General features: G+C 41.4%; 2 protein-coding genes across 4 annotated transcripts; both read left to right on the forward strand.

Moving 5' to 3' along the window:
* Window positions 1-627: 627 nt before the first annotated feature.
* LOC135493437 (ubinuclein-2-like) lies at window positions 628-13,776 on the forward strand. Of its 3 annotated transcripts, XM_064780790.1 has the most exons (15): window positions 628-874; window positions 3,092-3,199; window positions 3,438-3,683; window positions 4,086-4,160; window positions 4,513-4,625; window positions 4,837-5,250; window positions 5,450-5,619; window positions 5,887-5,956; window positions 6,554-6,823; window positions 7,072-7,122; window positions 8,571-10,024; window positions 10,441-10,536; window positions 10,938-11,018; window positions 11,487-11,516; window positions 12,709-13,776. In XM_064780790.1, the coding sequence occupies exons 1-15, from the start codon at window positions 710-712 to the stop codon at window positions 12,735-12,737; spliced, it is 3,372 nt and encodes a 1,123-aa protein (XP_064636860.1). In that variant the 5' UTR covers window positions 628-709; the 3' UTR covers window positions 12,738-13,776. The 3 variants fall into 3 exon arrangements, with proteins under 3 accessions (XP_064636860.1, XP_064636861.1, XP_064636862.1); XM_064780791.1 differs by lacking the exon at window positions 11,487-11,516; XM_064780792.1 differs by lacking the exons at window positions 10,938-11,018; window positions 11,487-11,516.
* Window positions 13,777-14,992: 1,216 nt separating this feature from the next.
* On the forward strand, window positions 14,993-20,078 carry LOC135493797 (lachesin-like). The gene is made up of 8 exons (XM_064781373.1): window positions 14,993-15,157; window positions 16,961-17,085; window positions 17,184-17,451; window positions 17,695-17,855; window positions 18,119-18,320; window positions 18,834-18,957; window positions 19,235-19,356; window positions 19,641-20,078. The coding sequence occupies exons 1-8, from the start codon at window positions 15,100-15,102 to the stop codon at window positions 19,772-19,774; spliced, it is 1,194 nt and encodes a 397-aa protein (XP_064637443.1). The 5' UTR covers window positions 14,993-15,099; the 3' UTR covers window positions 19,775-20,078.
* Window positions 20,079-20,454: the final 376 nt, after the last annotated feature.

Consider the following 20,454-nt stretch of genomic DNA (forward strand, 5'->3'; position numbering starts at 1 on the left):
TGTCCTTGAATTAGTTAATTTTGTTTTATACTAGTATGCCATTTTCTGGAGGTGTCCTGGTTGGTTGTGCTAGTTGTTACCAGTATGCCATTTCCCGGAGCTGTCCCATAAATTTCCTGATTGGTTGTGCCAGTTACTAGTATGCAGTCCAACTGGTTGTGACATTGTCTGAGGATGGTTTTGGTCCCGCTAAAGAACATACCAATTATTTACCTGCAAGGTTACATGTTTAAATCTCACACACTATCAATGTCTGACAATTAGACACATTTATTCAGGCTTTAATGTATCATTTCCTCTCACACTTGGATTGAAAACCTTTTTTAAATCTTGAGGGAGCATTTCACAAATGAATAACATGAAACCTGCTCAGATGTAAAACATTTCTTTTTTTAAATGGCTTGTCCTCAATCAATCTCTCTAAAGAATGAATGTTGCTTTAACAATAATTAGTTTTTCAGAAACAAACGCTGATAAAATATATAACAGGAAAGTCAAGTTTGAATAATGCGCCACAAAGATTACATTGTATTTGAATAACGCGGAAGTGTGACTCTTGAAACGACCTTGAAAAAAGCGTCTGCTAGTTTGCAAAGCGCATGCGCGATGTTTGAAACAAAATGGCGGCAGAGGAGTCGAGTTTGTGAAGATTCTGTGTGTATTTTGCACTTATATGGGATAGAAGAGTGGTTGGATTTATGAGAGAAGCATGGCAGAGCCGCGGATTATCCATCCGGTGCCAATGGGGCCAGCGGGCCCGAAGAAAAAAATGGAGAAAGTCCCCAAAACACTCCGATTCGAGTTGACAATACAGGAATCCACGAACCTCTCGTGCTCGGAATACTCCTGGCTAGAACTGCTGAAAAAAGCCGCGGTATGCGAATAAAACCCTTGTTATTTCTCATTTTTGTGATATTCTACCGATTTCTAGGCATAATCATAACTCAGTAGGAATGTCCAATTATTTTTTTCACCCCTAAAGTTGCACCCGCCATGGCGGGAAATGGCCGAATTCACTTGCTAAAAAGTGCCTATTTTCTCATTTCTTCCTTTCCAGTTTGCTTATCATGGCTGGTTTCGTGTAGATATTATTCTGAAATTGCAGGGAAAATGGCAGCAGAGCCCATGACGCCATTTTGAGCCCCAAATTCTATCGTCCATACACCATAAAATAATTTTCCGAACCCACTACTTTCCCCTTAACGCAACCATCCCGTCACAGGCGAGTTGAGTCACTTTTCACAAGCCAAACTCAGCATTGGAAATATGTTGAAATCCAAGCTTTCTGGCCAATATTTTGCTGATTGTCTGGGAAATAAGCTTATTCTATGTCTGTATTAAGGTGATTTTATTCAACAGCCATCTTGGCATGTGCATGTTGGAGCTTTCAGCAGGCAAAGACCAAGTTATGCATAGTCCTGACCTCAACCCATACTTCGTTGAGCGACCGAGTGCTAACTGAATACACTGTAGACTCAAACTTTTCATCATTTTCAATCACTTATCTCGTTGATTCTGAATTAGAAATTTCCCTTACATATTTTACCAAGGGGTTGATATGGGTATGCTACATGCCAGGTTTTTATCCAGGCAACAACATGATTTCTGACCTGATTAATATTCATGTAGTACTGATGTATTCAATACTGGGATAAAATGTAGAGTAGTTTTGGATGAATGTTGGCAGGATCTGTGAATTTATTCTGAAGAAAGGAGTATTTTGTACAGGACTGGGTGAACTGAAGACCTTTCTTCCAGATTATCTCTTCTAAATTTAGCATGTGGCTTTGTATTGGGGGTAATTATTAACAGAATGTGTGCATTGTAAGGGTTGCATATAGCAGGATTGGTATTTGGAAAGGGTATCAATGACCTAATTATAGGTGAAGTCATTGGGTTTGGATAGCGGTAGTGGATAGTTAGTCTATTCTAAGGGTATTGAAGGATTTAGCGGAAGGTTAAATTCAATAGCTTTTGTAAGTAATACAAGATGTGGACATAGTGATGATTGACAATGGGGAAGTGTGCCATGACGTGTGGGCTGTGCATGCGGGAGTACAATAGATACTGTTAATTGGGTCATAGATGGATAGTGGTGTGCAGGTACATCTGGCTGTTATTAAGCGGGCGGCTTTATTGATCTTTTTATCAGTCGAGGAGCGGGAGGGATATGGGGTCAGTTAGGTAATCAGTGGGGTATTGATGAATTATCTGCGGGAGATTTGAATGTGGGTAAATTGTGTTTTGGCTGTCTGGATGTCTGGGGTTTGGTGTACGATGGATAATGCATAGTAGGCCTAGTGATATATTGAAGTGTTCAGTTATTGCTTTGTGCTCTTTAGTCAGTATCTTAGAGAAATCTGTGAACACCCGGCCCTACAGGTCTTTGAAGTGTTGGGTAGGCCTATCTCTTTCATGTATATTGTTTGTCTTTTAAGTGTTGTTTGTGTTGCATTGTGGACATTGAAAACATTTTAAGTGTTGTTTGCACTACAGTATGAACACTGCAAATCTCTAAAGTGTTAGTTCTGTTACAGTGTGAACACTGAAAATCTCGGAAGTGTTAGTTCTGTTACAGTGTGAACACTGCAAATCTTGGAAGTGTTGGTTCTGTTATAGTGTGAACACTGAAAATCTTGGAAGTGTTGGTTCTGTTACAATGTGAACACTGCAAATCTTGGAAGTGTTGGTTCTGTTACAGTGTGAACACTGCAAATCTCGGAAGTGTTGGTTCTGTGACTATGCGAACACTGCAAATCTCTGAAGTGTTGGTTCTGTTACTGTGTGAACACTGCAAATCTCTGAAGTGTTAGTTCTGTTACAGCGTGAACACTGCAAATCTCGGAAGTGTTGGTTCTGTTACAGTGTGAACACTGCAAATCTCGGAAGTGTTGGTTCTGTGACTATGCGAACACTGCAAATCTCGGAAGTGTTAGTTCTGTTACTGTGTGAACACTGCAAAACTTTGAAGTGTTAGTTCTGTTACAGTGTGAACACTGCAAATCTGCGGTTCTCACGTAAATGCAGTAGTGCACATCACTACAGTTTCTGGCATGGATGAATTATTGAGAGTGACATTATTTCATTTCAGGATAATGATGAAGATAAGCTCAAGGAATGCATGGACCCTTTTGCTCTGCAAGATCTTGAGGAACAGAAAAAACTTGAGAATATCGCCAGGTCCTTTGAAAGTCGATATGTAAGTAGTGATCACTTCGGCAGTATCTAATGTTATAATTTAAATTTTTGTGCCAAAATAAAAGGTGCAATGAAGAGACTTGTCTGAGATCACTAGCACGGTGTTAGTTACCGTTGTCGCATGAGTCAGTGACAATCCAGGCATTGTAACAGGATGGGATTGGATAACTGCATAGCGATAACATAAGATTGTTTCACATCGAAAACCCTTTTTATCTCCTGTCTTATTTCATTTCCAGGGGAATAAAATTTCCAAAAAGAAACGACAAGTCCAAATCGAAGACTTCGTGGACCTGGAAGATGGGTACGACGACACAGATCCCTTTGTGGATAATTCTGAGGCATATGATGAGCTTGTCCCAGCTACGCTGACCACTAAGCTTGGTGGATTTTACATCAATACCGGAGTACTGGATTTCCGGGAAGTCACTGGCGATTCGGATGGAGAGTTCCAGAGTCCGAAGAAAAAGAGGAAGAAGAAAAGGGTGGGTATCTGGGGCCAGTGAGGAGATGGAGGTGATCACTCATATACAAATGAATTACATCACTCCGGCCAAGCTCCCTATGATAAAGTCCATGGGAGTGAATTGATAGCTCCCCTACATATTTTTCCTGAAGTGCTTGTGTCTGGGCTTTTCACCCAAAAGTCTTATGAGGAGGTTTATTGCCTGGAGCAGCTACTAAACACGGACCAAAACCCTCAAACTTAATTGTGGAAAAACCCAGAGTGGGGTAGGAGGCATTTTAACCCTGAACCTCCTGCTCAGGAGTCCAGCATTCTTAGCTCTTCACAAACATGCTTGACCTACGAGCTTTTGTAAAAAAAACCTGGAGGACTGGAGTGACTTCGGCTTCATTTCATAAGAAAATTTTGTTCTGTTTTTCAGGTAATTGCATCTGAATCTGATTCTGATATATCTGCAGCCAGTTCTATTACCAAGAAAAAGAAACTATTACTTAAGGTATGTAAAAATGTATAGCTTCTGTATCCAAGCGCTCATACTGGAAATGCGAAGGCACATCCAGAGACTAATATGTCTGACTCTTTCTTTCTGTAATCCAAGGTTCTTTACTGTAAACTCTGTGGATTCAGCTGTGCTGCAGATCAAGCTTCACTGTGGCTGTGACTGTAAGTGCCACCATCCCCGGACACCTACTGTGGAATCTTTTTCAACGACAATATGATGGCAGACTGGCTACAGGAAATGGCTGGCCTCCTCCATTGTCCTCAGGGACCTCATCTCTACACCTGGATTTCAACTTGTGCCTTTTGTTGCTAGATTCAGAAATTAAGTGTCCATTATTGCTTTACAGAAAAAACGGACTGATGGTGAAGTCATTAAGAAGAAACGGAAGAAGTTAGTGTTGAGTTCTGGTGATGAAAAGCCATTTGTGAAAAAGAAGAAGATCTTGAAAGCAAAAGACATGTGAGTAAAGTACCTCAGTATTTGACTATTTTTTGCAATTCATCTTGGGCAATAACTCTGTGACGAATCAGGACTCTCTCGACTCAGGATATGACTTGACTGACATGGTTCTTCACATGATGATATATCACAATTGCCCACAAAATCTTAAGCAACGTTCCAGTCAAATAATATTCTCAGCGTCAACACCTAGTCTTCTCTTTTATACCAGGTCAGCCAAGAAGAACGGGCTGAATGTTGCAGACCTCATAAAGCAGCAGGTGGCCACACCAACTGAGAAGAAAGTGATCACTATCAACGGTGACAATGCTACCACGGGCATCAACAAGGGCAATGACTCCATAAACTCGACAATAGATGCCGTGATCAGTCGGGCTGTAATGGAATCGCCTATCGGCGAGGGGCGGGCTACACCAACGTCCACACCCACTCTGGCGCTTAATCCGGAAAATGCGCCAAACCCGTCGTCCGTTGTCACACCAAATCCAGAAAGCGCACCGCCACTGCCGTCAGGAATACCGGTGCCCCTGGAGATGATCATACATAACATCAAGGAGTCGGCGCGAGCGTCTGCGACAACGAAAAATAAATTCTTTAATTCGGCAGTCAACAGGATGTTATTAGTGTAAGCATTTATAACTTTTTAAAAAATTGGACTTGTTCAGGCTCACTCGTCATGTAGTCGCTGGTTTCATTGAGATTGGGGAGTGAACAAGTTTGAACAACACGTTTTAACGGTTTTGTCATGGCGTCTGCTGGTGAGAACTACTTTCTTCTGTTTGGTGGTCCCTTGAAATGAAATTTTCATGATATCGTTCTTTCAGGATAGAAAAAGAATCACGCCAATTGGTGTGTTCACAACGTTCAGGGATCTACAACCACCTGGCAGCATTTTTACCGTGCAGCAAAGACACTTTGTTAAAACGCGCCAAAAAACTCAGGTTAAACGAACAAGATAATAAAGTCAGGGATCCGATAAACAGGCTTAAAGAAGGTAAGAAAAGTCAAGAAATAGAGAAGGGAAAGTGTATATCAAGAAGAAAGGGAGTAGGTACCGTAATTTATACCATCTACCAGTAAAAGAAGAACATCGGATTTTGCAGTTTCAGATGAAATATAAAATTTTTTTCAACTGCTACATTTTCTGTCTAAAATGTCAAAAAATTGGAGTACCATCTTTTTCGTTAAATGAGCTACATGTAGATTAGTTTTATGAAACCTTGAGCTAATTCTGTGTTCGATTTCTATTCATCCTTTTCAGCCGTCAATAAAGTGATGCCAGAATATATCGAGCAATACACTCAGGAACGTAAAGCTGCTGCTCTAGCTAAGTAAGTCAATAATGTCGAACTTACCTGTCACACATACGGACCAGGGCCCGGTTGTTGAAAACAGGTTTTGTCACTCACGCTGGCGTTAACTTAACTTGGCATTAAGTCTAAGGGCTGAACTGAAGGAGATAACGCCAAGTTATTTTAATGCGAGTGTTAGTGACAAAATTTGTTTTGAACAACTGGGCCCTGTACTTGTCTACACAGATAATCTGATGATATGCTCCTGGAAGAACTTAGATGAAATGTATCTGTGTTGAGCAAATGGTTGCCTGTTGTCTGTAGTTGAGGGATATTCTTCCATAGATCCCAATACAGTCAACAAAATTACATATACAATGGTCGCTTGCAGTTGGAAGTGATTTTATGAGACTTTGGCTTTGGCATGCTCGGCAGATGGCAGTATCGAGATCTGAATTCTGATTTGCAGGGTGGGTCTATGACCAAACAAACAGCTTCCAATGAACTTCTTAGTTCCAGAACAAAAGCACAGGCGGCAACAGTGTTCTGGGCATTTTCCAGAATTGATCATTCAATACTGAATAAATTGAATGTTGAAAGTCCTTTCGGAAATATAAAGTTTTATGTTTATTCTAGAAATTGTGAGAAAGGGGAAGGAAAAGAGGAAGGCGGTTCGTCCGACTCTGATGATGACAATACAAAAGAGGGGAAAAAGAAAACAGCCGGTCCTCGCAAACACTTCATATGGACGGACAATATCCGTGAGCTGCTCTGTGATGTCATCCGAGTAAAAATGATGAGCTACGAGATGTCAAAGATGCGCACACAATCGGCGGAGGAATATCTGAAGACTTTCCTGGGCACTGAGATCAAACCGATGTGGCCGAAAGGCTGGATGCAGACGAGGTAATAATTGGTGGTTGTCTCGTTTTAGGTTGGCCTCACGCCTCCAGCACTTGTAGATAATGGATTCTTACTAGTTCCGTGGCGTGAGAGAGGAATTTGGAAGTGCTGAGTGGCGAACAAGCCAAGTCTAGCGGGTTCAGGGGGACAGTAAACAAACTAAACTGCATGAAGTTGGAAGAGTTGTTTGTATGGATTGATTCAGTAGCTCACACATATTCCAGACCTGATGAAGTTTCTTTCTCTTGCAGGATGCTGTACAAAGAAAGTAAATCTACTCATGCTCAATGGACTGTAAATGCGTACGTATCCAAGCATATAACTAGTGCTTCTGCCAGGATTTGGAAAGGGCAGGATATTTTCTCCTTTGGAGGGAGAAAGAAGGGCAAGAGCAGTTTTGGCCATAAAATTGTGTGGCGAAATCAAGATTTTTAAAGTTAACCAAAAGTCTGCAACATTTGACTATTTTGAGAAGCAAACAGGGACATTAAGAAGTGAATGGTATTTAAAAATGCTTCCTAACCATTGATTGTTGGTCAGATTATCAAACAAGTCCAAAATCTTTATGTCCAAAATCGACAGACAGGACTTTTTGGCTCACCGTAAGGGGAGTCTATACGATAGCGCTGTGTCCGTCGTCGTCGTCGTCGTCGTCGTCGTCGTCGTCGTCGTCGTCGTATCCTAACAGTGGCACGTTTCTTAACTGCTAGGGCTATGAACTTGAAACTTTGTACACAGAATGCCCTAGGTCAGCTGACCTCTGACACTGATTTTCGGTCCGATCTGATTCTCTGTTTGGCCCCCAGGGGGCCAAATGTCGATATCTAAAAAGTGTGATATCTCGCTTATAAGTGACTTGTTTTCGATAAAATTCTTATGGTAGGTACTGTTTGGAAGAATACATCACATATTTTACGGGTTTTCAATTTGACCTACTTTTCAAGGTCACAGAAGTCATATGGCGTAAATTGGCTGTTAGAGTGTAAACTATGGCACGTTTCTTAACCAGTAAAGCTATGAACTTGAAACTTGGTGCATATAACCCCCTACATCAGATAACGTCTGATGTCGAATTTTGGCCTGATCTGATTCTTTGTTAGGCCACCAGGGGGCCATAACGGAAAAAGGAAGAAGTGCAATATCTTGCCTATTTGAGTGAATTGTTTTCGATAAAATTTTATGGCAGGGACTCCTAGCAAGGATACATCACATTTCCTATGATTTTTGGATTTGACCTCCTTTTCTAGGTCACAGAGGTCAAATGGCGTAAATTGACCGTTCGAGTGTAACTATGGCACGTTTCTTAACTGCTAAAGCTATGAACTTGAAAGTTGGTACATGTAACCCCCTACATCAGATAATCTCTGACACCGAATTTTGGCCTGATCTGATTCTTGATTTGGCCACTAGGGGGTCAAAACTGAAAAAGTAGGACGTGCAATATCTCGCTTATTAATGACTTTTTTTCGATGAATTTTTTATTGCAGGGACTCTTAGCAATCACACGATATTGATCTTGTTGATGTCATAGACAATTATTGGTTGGATCATAAACTTATATATACTGCCCTGTCTTATTACTTGACATCAATACACATCTAAAAAAAGTCTTCATGCCTGATTGTGTTCACCATATTCACCTCTAAACTAAGCATGATCCTGCCTAATAAAAGATGTATACGGTGAGCACAATGGCCCCTGGCCGTTTCATTATTCCTATTTTAACTCCAAGGTGTTTTCTGAATTTCAGACAAAAGCCAAAGAAGAACATGATAATATCAGGCAAGATTACGACGTCCGCCAGTAATTCACCTACTCCTACGACTAATACTTCAGTCGTTGCAGCTGGTGGTCAAAAACAGCCAACGAAATCGCAGAAAACTACAGACAATGGTCTAAATAGTCTGATGACGCTTTTAGATTATGCGGAGGTCGAACACGAAACTGGACAGAAAATGGAGGAAACTGATACCGCAGACGTTCTGTCGTCATTCCTGGACAGTGAGGCAGCTAGTGAGATGTTGATGTGTATTTCGGATAGCCATGTTCCATTGACGGACATTGAAGAAAAGGGGTCACAAAGTTCAGCTAGTGCAAAACAACCCAAAACAATCGGTTCAAATAGCCAAAGTACTAGTAATAGCTTCTACGCCCAGTTCCAAAAGTTCACGGGAACATACAAAGGAACTGAGGAAGCGCCGAAACCTCCAAGTGTTAAGACTGAACCTAAAAAGGTGGTTACGCCTGTTCATGCTGGTCAAGGAAGAGACTTGAAAATGCAGGATGGACTAATGGGGCATAAAGCCAGTAGTGTTACCTCAGGGCAGACCAGCCTTGGTCGCGCTTTACCGCATTCTAGTGGAATTGGCCTAGATCTAGAGCAGCTGTCTCCACCCCGTGCCCACTACCAAAGTCATAGTGTACCAAGTACAAAGACACTCCAGCGTAGTCTAAGTACGGAATCTAACACTATTTTAGGGAAGAAATCGCCTCATAATGTCTCACTTGGCTTGGGGAATAAACCAAAACTCCCTGGCCATGATAGTTCTGTCAGAAATTCTGGTGCTTCTAATATTCGACGTCAAACTATTGAGCCGGTAAAACCAACTGCGACAAGCCCATTAGGACTCTTTCCTGCTTCACCTCTGTCCGAGGTGCCTAAAGACAATGTTGTATCTTTAGCAGCGATGTATGCCAACGCACAAGCGATGGCCTCCTTGGCCGGGATGAACTCGCACCTCGCTGGCATGGGCAGCCATGCCATGCAGCAACAAAAACCGCTACATAATATCATGGACTTCAAGTTACCGCAGAGCACATCGGACTACGCGAGCAAGTCATCTGAACACCTTCACCAGGACAGTATTGGACTCTCTAAACAGCATCAGCAGTTCTTACATCAGGTGACAAGCCTAGCGCCATCGCCAGCGCATTTAAACAGCTCAGGAAGCTCCTCGCTGTCGTCTAAACCGACCAGTAGCTCCATCTGGGGGTTGGGTACGCCCTCGCAGCCGCTATACAGCACGCCATCCTCAAGGTCAGGTTATAATATTCCATTATCGAGGATCTCGCCGACCAATTCGATCTCGACAGGGATGCCTGCTGGTTACAAGAGCATTAGCCTGCTCGCTGAGCAGCAGAAGGATAGCTCCCTCATCCATCAGGGATTGCAGATTTCTAGAGCGAGTACAGATCCAATGCGAGGTGAGTGAAAGGATAGTTGTGTTCTCTTGGGAAAAGGATCCCATTTCCCTGTCATTTTGCCTCATTCTGTGTGATCCAATAAAATTATGGTTGGAACTAATCTGTGACCTTATTTCAAGACAGACTGTTGTCAACACCCATATTGATCAAAGAATGGTCGGTCCTGTGACGAATGATCAGAATGACCTTGGACGGTGCCTTGTTTTTTGGGTCTGATCAAAAAAATCCACTCTACATTAAACCAAAGTGGATCATATCAATATGGCTAAGATCATATCAATATGATTAGACGTTTCATGTCCATACCTATTTCATTTCATTGTCCTTTGTGAACTAAATTGACAACTACTGATGGATGTCCTCACATGAACTATGTTCTCTCTTAACATTCAATCATGCAGTTACTTCAATTCCAGGTGCCGGTAGCAGTTACACACACCACAGCCCTGGAAGCAGCAACCACAGTCCGCTTGGACCGGGTTCAGCCAGCCCTCACGGACACAGCCCAAAAGGTGTGTAGCAAAATAGACATTGGAGCTGATATAAAACAGTTTGAAATCATGTCAGAGATGATTAACATGCCAATTTAGTGACCACGAACGTCTGACAGAAGGTTTCACTCAAACTGTCTGAGTACTTCATGTACTCAGTACTCTTTCCATTTGGTCTTCCTTGCACTGTCAAAAAGGGGTTCCAATCTTTTCAGGATTTCGACTTTTCTCTTAATGCATCTGTCAGTAAATCAGATAAAACCAGGGAATAGCAAAAGAAAGCAAATGCCACAGCTCTATTAGATACTTACAAAACAGGTGGAGGGAGGTGTTCCTTCAATCTAGGATTGTTAACGTCACACCGTAGTGCCTAAGCCAACCAATCTAAAGTAACCAACTGACTCTTAGCTATCTGCTTTCAGGCTTGTACCCTCCTCTAGCTCACAATACTAGCCCTAGGCTCGCAATGCCTACTTCACCCTTTACGGGCCAGTACCCGACAGGTTAGTTGGTCACCCTCCTCTGCATGAACACGCATGTCATACCGTAAAGTGAGGTGAAATTGAACTCCCAACATCTTATATCTCAGCCCATTTTCGGGCCAGTGTCACCCCATCTAAGATAGTTGTTTCAAGTTATATCTTTTCCTTAAGTTCTGCTGTGACTGACAGTGTAAAGATGTGGTGCAAGGCCCAATTCCTCTTGGGTGTTGCTGCCGCTGGAATATATACTGGGTCCCATTGTATACAGTAGAACCTCTCTATTAAGGACACCCTCGGGACTGACAAGTGCTGTCCTTAATAGGGAGGTGTCCTGATTAGAGAGGTCAAATTGAATGGAAACAAACAATTTGGGACCAAAACTAATGTCCTTAATAGAGAGGCTGTCCTTAATAGAGAGGTGTCCACTAAGGGAGGTTCGACTGTATTTGGTAATTCAAAAAATGTCATTACATTAAATTTCAATTTCAGACAAGAAGCAACCAAAGGGCATGTTTTTAGGTTGGTAACATGGATTACGTCCCATTACATGTTGGCATATATGTTACACATCACACAAAATCGGGAAGTAAAACACATCTGGTGCATATGGAGTTATCCACATTCATAGAGCTTAGTTTAGAAGCTACATTTTGCCAACTTACAACCCGATTTGGTGTCGTGGGTGACTTATGAAAATGAGCCTTTTTCAAGAGACACACTGTGTCATACTTTGTGTCAGCTTTGCACCGCAAGTGTGACTGAAGAATTATGTTATTACATCATGCTTTCTGTTATTGTGTGCTTTTATATTTTTTCTGAGGCAATTTGACGATATTCTATTATTTTCAGCTAGGTGGAAGCTAAAATTCAATGATTGTAAAATCAATATGCCTTGCAATTTCTGATTTGATTGGCTTTATTTTCAGCTTGCTTGAGCATGGAGAAAGGAATGCTCATATTTGTCTTCATTCTTTTTGGGTTTTTTAACAGATTCATGGCTTATGTTGTAGAGAAAAAATGAAATAAAAATGTCTCGGTCACTTGAAATGTTTTTTTATGTCTTTATGTTGTCTGGACAAAATGAATGACAGTGATCGAATGAAGGCCATTGAGAAAAGAATGATTTGGCCGTTGAAACTATTAATCACTTGTTAAGGAGGTCCCACTATTGCAGTGTTGTGTTAACTGTTTTGTAAACTGATGTGAAGTGTTTCATTTGCTGTTAGTTGTGGCCATTCATGTGGCTGATACCTATATAAACCTGTCAATGGGCGATATGAATAAAGACTAGCAAATGCTTTTACTTCAATTTTGTACAGAAAGGCCTAGTGTAAATGTACGTGGAGTTTTAGATAAAAGTATTTGCTAGTCTTTATTCATATCACCCAATATCATCAAGACTTGATAAAGACTATTCTTTAGGAATTCTCAAACCTGAACATAATGGAAAACTATCCTCTGTGAAAGTGTTGAGGAGACCCATGAAAATGGAAATATATTTCGGTCTTGCCCACCTGTGGATGGTCTTTATATATGTTATGAAGAAAAGTTATGAAAGGCAACTGATTTTCCAAGAAGATATTTGTGAGTACCAAGCACCCAGTGCTCCTCACAAAGCACAAGAACATGACCATTTGGCTAATCACCTAGCGAGCTAATCATTACCTTTGTAACTTGCAATTATCTGACTTTCTCTTCGTTATCATTGCAGATAAGAGCCGTTCTCCACATGGATACTAGGAGCCTTGGTCTCGAATCTACCCTTCAAGAGACAGACTACAGTATTAAAGTGTAAAATGAAGATGGATTGTTACGAGTGATAGTGGTGACTGTTTGCAAGAAACAAGACCTTTTCGAAATAGACTTCACTGATTGACTGAATTTAGGTTCTGATGCAGTCTGTACACTGTGTCACCAAAAGGTTTCACTTAAGTTGTTTATCTTGTCGATTGCTCCACAAGTCAGATGGTACCACTGAGGAATACATCTAATACTAATGATGTTAGTTACCACAATTGTCAATCCAGGTTAATTTCTGATGTATATAGATAGCTAAATCACTGCCAGTCACCTTGACTTTGATGTCTCTCACCAAGCAATAGAGTATATTTGTATATTTCTTGCTGAGAGATGATTTGTGATGATGATGACCAGATGTTTTTCCAAAACAAATGTGGATAATAACTAACAGTAATTGCAATACATTCACAGGACACGTAAGGTATTTAACAAATCACACCACATTTCATCTGTGACTTTCATTAAAATGTGCTTGGTTTGGAAGAGTGATTACAGCCTTAGCCAGTTGATGGACAACTTAATACTTTTGTTTTCGTCCAGAATATTTGACAGTGGAAAGAATCGAAAAATTGCCAAAGAAAACCTGGGGACATTAGTGCACATCCTGTCTTACAGCTAGGATTTTACACCAATTCATATTTGGCCAGTTGTACTGAGAGCGTAGTGAGGTCAGACTTGGGGATCACGATGGTTAGTTCTGAGCTGTGGGAGTTGGGGATACTATAACTTATGTAATAGAATTCAGGAAAGTCATGGTCTCTCTACTAGACATCTAGTGTGTTGTTTGTACTTGCTTTTCTTTTGAACATTGATATTTGCATGCACCCTTTGTGTGGACGTTTTACCCCCAAAAAGTAGGCCTACATTCTATTCCCTGATCATGTTATAATTGGATGTATTAGTTACTTGTGGATCATCCTCAAATTGTGTATATAATGAACTTATTTTGTATTCAATATCAATTATTTCAATAAAAACAGGCTAGTTTTGCAAAACAGTGATATTGTCTTTTGATTAAGTGATGAGGTCATTCACCTTCCATGTCCCTTCAGAGAAGGTGGGTGAATGTAGTTTTATGCCCTCACAAAAGATGGAGCACATTGTAATGCAAAGCTGGAGTAGTCCCCATTTTGCCTCCAGGTCTTGCCGAGTGAAGTGATTTCCCCACATTCTTGTTGTGACTTTGTCCTCATTAGACCCATTCATGACAGGTAAAAATTATGCACTGGGGAATCTCTCTGTGCAACATGACAGATGATTTGTGTCTCCATAGCAACATGACTCCGAGCTACCATCAAGGTCGAGGTAAGATTATAAAGCTGATGTTCGCAAGTGGAATACCAGTATTATCTCATCCAGGAAGACGAGACTTGATTTGCCTTGAGTGAGGACAGAATTCAGAGTGCAGCTGTCTCATTAGTCCAGGGCTGCATTACCTAAGGACACTGATCGTGATAAAGTCAAAGTAACAGTTAAGACCCCGTCTTCCTATCACTGAATCCCAGTATTGCCCATCACATGAGTGTCATAGTTATGGCTCTGTCCTTCATTATCGGAGCACACTGATTGTGAACCAGTTACCCACCATGAATCCCAGTGTTGCCCACATGGTTGTCAGGGGGGCCCCTCTGTCCCTCATTATCTGAAAGTATTGATTGAGACTCAACGATGGCCTCTATTTAATACGACAGTGTGGGAGAAGGTTGTGCTGGTGTCCTCCATGATCTCATTGACAATCGGCGACTGCAACTCGGTCCTCATAAGATAAATTTGGAATGCCCTCATTGTGGTTGTGACAAGCCAGCAGCTTGTTAAATCTCATGCCATGCCGAAAGCCAGGTTGTGACAGTACGCACCAGCACTTACATTCCGTCACAACGAGCTCTCTTTCCTCATCTTTTCCCGTCCAACCTGCCCCAGCATTGCCGTTATTCGAAGGGACAATACCACGATTGATGACGAGTGAAGACAATCCGATGGGGCACATCTTTGGATATGTCTTTGCTTCTCATGAAAGCAAAGAACGGATGCTTGCATTCTCCTCACGCCAAATTGCGTGAGTTCGACGGACATTATTAATATTGACGAAGCTCTTAAACAGCCTCATATTATGACGGCAATGTTTACCACACCATTAATTATGCTTGATGTCCCAGGAAGGTAGTCAGTCACATCTTTTCTTAACTTAACAAGAAGTAGACAGCGTATATTGAAAACCGGTCCCAGCTGGTGGGAAAGACATCACGCATTGCTCGTGAGGGAATGAGGTGGAGGATTTCGAAAGGAGCTATCAAAATTAGAAATGAATCCCGCTGACATCATCTGCATGATTGGAACATCCGTCCTCTTTGTCGTAGAAGGTAGGTCCAAGTTGCCTTCCTTTTGGTATATATGTGGTTGTGTTTTTTGTTGATCGTGCGTGACCGTTTTTTTTACGGATACAAACTGGAAAGCCACCATTATCAGCAACAATATGGCGCTCGTGATATTGGATATATTGATTCCATAATTTGCCGTATCTTTGTGCGGATTTGCAGGGTGTATTTATCTAGTTTGTGACAACACGAACTGTATACACAAATATTAAAAAACATGAACAAGAATAATAGGTTGCTATCCTTTGTGTAACAGTGTTTACCAATAACTTCACAAACAGCGCCGTTACCTGTTTTGGTATGGAATTTCACTCCGCAACTTTAATTAAAAAATAGTTTTGAAACTAACCTGTGAACAAGATGCATCCCACATAAAGGCTAAATAATGGATTCGTTAAGAGCTACGAATATATTTCAAAATCCGTGTGTAACTCTGGGGACTTCAGGACTGCGAAAAAAATTATCTTCAAAAGGGCGGTCCAAGTTTTTCTGCACGCAGATAGCATTTTTTAAATCAATTTTAACAATTCTTTGTAAAGATATATATCCAAATGAAACCTCATTTAGCTCTGTACTTTTAAAGATAAAAGAATGACAGGCAATTTGATAAAAGTTCGACGCCTCTGTTATATTATAATGCCGTGCTTGAGCGCGATATTCGATATCAGCACTGAAATGTCTTAGAAGGGTTTCAGAACCTCGTGAAACCGTTTACGTATCAGCTTAATCTTGATAATATCAAGCACCATTCGAGAATACGATAATTGCATGCGAATGACTCAGTTGCCGGTTGTTTTGCTTGCATCGCACTCAATGGCAGTGAGCTAATCACTGACATTAGTTTTCTGCAAATTAATCTTGAGTGATTTATTCCTTTATGGTTTCGCCTCACAATCGGACATAGGAACAATCACTATTTGACGGTATTCATGACGCAAATGACGTGATCCAGAGAATCGAACCCCAAACCTTCTGATTTTCGAATTCAGAATAGTGCATGTTCCCCTCCACAAATGCAACCATAAATCTATACTTTGTACTTTTATCATATCAGTGTTATTCTATGATATTCTCGGCGAGGAAACTCCGATACAGCCTCAGGGGAAACTCGCCAACTCAAACAGAAAAATATCACCGTATAACAATAGAACAAATGATTCATTCCCTGAGGGATATACCTTTTTGGTTCGACAGAAAAACACATATTTAATAGTGAACGTATTGGCTGACACATCCTCGAATAACAGAATCAGTCGTATATATCACTCCTCCCCTCTCACACCATCGGTCATCAGTGCCGAGTGTTGCACTAAAGTTCAGGATGTAGCTCGCACAGGTGCAATCAAACATAAGAGGGTGGCTCCGGTATTTATATAAGATGAATATAACGTTAGCATCTAATGCTGTTTAAACGACTAACATCATTCATAAGTACATCCATTATATCACTATCATACAAATCAATCAGGTACATTGACCACATGGGGTATATGGTAGGCCTAGGTATAGGGTCAGGTAGAGGCCAATTATGAATCGATACATGACTTTGCATCTTACCAAATCTATTTTCTAAAGGGAGTATATAAGACCATGGGTCAGGATGAGAACAGCAGACTCTATTATGTATATAAAGATTCGAAGGTGAAATTATAAATAACATGAAAGAAATGTTAACCAAATGAGTTTGTAAAGTTCGGGTTCAGGGGTTTTCTTCAAGATAATACATTATCAGTACTCTTGAGCAGAAAAATCGAACTAGTTTTGGACTCATTCAAATCTTTTTTTCAGTTTACGGGCAGCAATCACAATCTCCAGCCGATATATCAAAGGTGATTGATAAAGAGACAAAACCAGCTGGTTCGGAAGGAAGGTTGAATTGTACAGTCACTGGGGTAGACCAGGCGGGAGGCTCCGTAAGTATATATACTTGTGATGGATATCAGTTTTTTTGCGTCGTCATAAAATTTCTCCACTGATCTGAAGAGAAACATATTATACTTTCATTATTCAGGTCATGTGGTCTAAACTAGGGAGGACCCAGGTGGACACCGTATTGATATCGAGAGGACAGCAAATTGTCAAGAAGAATCCCTTAGGCCCGAAAGGATTGAAAAAATACGATGTATTTGTGACTCACATCTCGGCAACCAAGCAAATCTATAGCCTAGCCATCAGACGAATCATTTCAGAGGACAGCGGAAAGTATGAATGCAAGATATATTTGCCTGGGTTGGATGCGGAGAAGCTGCCGGTAGCTCGTGGCGATTTGGTAGTGCAATGTAAGTAAGGGTCAATAAGTTTGGGAAAAAATCGTTGCTAGGATTTTTTAATTTTTGTATTATATAAAAATTTGTAATCCCTTCTAGACTGTCCTCAAATTTCACCAAATAGTTTTGGAGTTTATAGTATATGTTCCAAAATAAGTGGAATGGCGCAATGCGCTTGGTCCTCTGACGTCGCGGCTATATCCCGCCCGATGCGCTCTTGTGACTGCACAGGGCAAACAATTTAATTCCTTTCAGTGCCACCAAACATGATGAAGACGGACATAACGCCATCAGTCCAGGCGGTCGAGGGTTCGAACGCTAAACTTACGTGCGATGCTACCGGTGTCCCAAAGCCAAGGATCTCGTGGTCGAGGTCCAATGGAAAAGCCATGCCGGACGGACAGCAAACTGTTTACGTAAGTCGCTTTCGTCCTAACATAGAGCAGAAGAATGTGGAACACACTCGCTGAATGGATGTTAGCGATTTAGAGAACGAAAACAAGCGACACCACCGTCCATTAAATGTTGACCAAAGATTCGTAAATTTCTGGCGTCTCTAACAATGGATGCGTTGAATGAAACCTCCGATCATGCCAAAAAAAGCAATGTGACATTACATTAGTAGAGAATAGTCTTTAAAGGACTTTATAAATTTACTTGATAATCCTCTTCTCTCTAGGGAACCGAAATACTGCTGACAAACGTGTCTTCCATACACGGTGGTGTCTACAGATGCAAAGCGGACAACAACGTCCGTCCTCCCGCGACAATGGACATCACTCTGCAGATTCGGACGAAACCTGTCGCCAGAGCTTTCCGGGGGAGCTATGGCCAGGCGCGTGATAAGAACCTAGAGGTCGAGCTGGCATGCCTGATATCAGGTAATACTTAGGTTATTAGGACCCTTTGGACTAAATTTTATCTGCAATGAATCCCTTCCGTTGCCATCATCAGACGGCAATGCAATTTGTCTCTAGACAGATATCTGTATACCTTAATTCACCATATTTGGCTCTCGCGACCAATAGAACAACATAGAATTACACACACTCCGCTGGTGACCAAGTCATACAAAACATTCTGTCAAAGTCAAAGAGGATACACAGAAAGACATCGTTGGGCGGTATCGACCTCTCCTCAGCGGATGCTCCTCAGTGTACTGTAAAATCGACGAGGAGCCGTTGCAAAGTTCTATAGCATTCTTGCCACTTCCGTGATGCATATTCGTCTCTGTTCTATTGCAAGCCCTCTCCTTAAATATCGTGATGGTTAATAACTTAGTTTACAGTATCATGCTAAACGTCATCCGTCCTCCAAAGAAGATGATGTTCACCCAGTTGTCAATTAAAGCTGAACCGTACTCCCAAACTCAACAATCATCCACTTTTTTTCAGGTGACCCCCAGCCAGACCTCTTTTGGTACAAAATAAAGAACAAGGAGACAATGGCGATGTCGCCTATCAGCGACGACAACAAACATGAAGTCAATAAAATCGGGATTTACCCCGGTCACAACAGGTTTAGTGGACACTCTCTGTCGCCACATGGTGTTTTGTGACGTCAGTTATAAGTCAGACTTATGAAAATTGGACAGCCCCTCAAGCACAAGCTATATTCATGAAAAAACCCTGACGAGATATCTTCACATCACCTCCCCCGTCTTCAATCCGAGAGGCTGCTTATGGGCGGACAATTCTAGATGTTCAGTTCTACTTGTCCTGAACCAGATGAGGTAATCCAAAATTCTAATCAATTTGAAAAACCGGATTTTGAATCAATTTCTCTCCACTTTCAGGGGGCAAAGTGACCAGTGGCTGACGCTGAGGATACTGCAGCTACAGTCTGGCGACTATGGCACATATATGTGTCTTGGCAAAAACAAATTCGGCAATGGAAGCGCGTTTATTGTGCTTTATCGTAAGTTACGCGACAGCCTTAATGAGAAAAAAATTCCCAGCCTCCTTGAATGCCCCTTCCTGACCCAGGACAAGGGGCCAGGGGAGGTGAAGTGTAGCGATGACAAAGAAAACATTAAGGTCAAGGTTTCCTCCCCCTCCCCATGTAAACTGAAAATTTGCACCTCATGAAGATGGATGTTACCAACGGAAATATATCACACGGCTCTTTTAGGCGTGTGGAGACTGGATGTGACTTTGTCGTTTCTGCTCGAACATGTCTCAAATGCGTCCTTTATGTTTCAGTGACGCCGACCTGCCAAGGCCCTCTCTGCCAGTTCCAATCGAGATACCTCGGCGGTGGGACTACTCTCTCTGTCTCTGTGACGCTCCTCTTATTCGCACTTGGATGGGCGCATATTATGCTGGCAAAGACATAGCGCATCAAATTGCTAGCAAATGGAAACAGCTACGATATTAGGCAGGTTACGTTAGTCGACGAACGACGAAGTGCTAATTCATCTAAAAGTTCAAAAATTCATTCGAGATTTGCGGTGGTGAATCTCTCGTGTCGTCGTCAGGAGTGTTCTGAGTGTAAAAATATATTTTGATAAGACTTAGGCATTGTGTAATTGAACTGCTGAAAGAAAATATAGAAACTCAGGAACACTCAAATCAACAGTTTCAAATCAAACTGTGTTTTTTATTTTCTAGAGGCCAATGCTTACATTTTATGGATTGTATTTTCATAACATAATAAACTAAAAAACTTGATGATATATATTTGTTGGTCATTGTTTAGTCTCTGAAACAAGTTATTCTTTTCGTTTTCGATTCACTTTGGGCGCGACATCACCATTGTTGATGCGCTTTACCTTCTTCTTCCGTGCACAGGCTTGAAATTTGGGCATAAGTGAAACATTTTTGAGCGTTTCCGCAGTCTCAGTGTTTCCCTCACCTCGTTGTTTGGGAACGCTGAAAGTGAAAGACATAATTTCGCGGAACAGATCGACGCGATTTTCTGTGGTGTTCCTCCTTTTGAAAAGTTATGGTCTCTCGCAGCCCGGCTCTGTTGTGTATGGAAACACTGAAATATGGCGAACCACCACAGAAGTAAGGC

The sequence above is a fragment of the Lineus longissimus genome, chromosome 9, assembly GCF_910592395.1.
Source record: "Lineus longissimus chromosome 9, tnLinLong1.2, whole genome shotgun sequence".
Classification (NCBI taxonomy): domain Eukaryota; kingdom Metazoa; phylum Nemertea; class Pilidiophora; order Heteronemertea; family Lineidae; genus Lineus; species Lineus longissimus.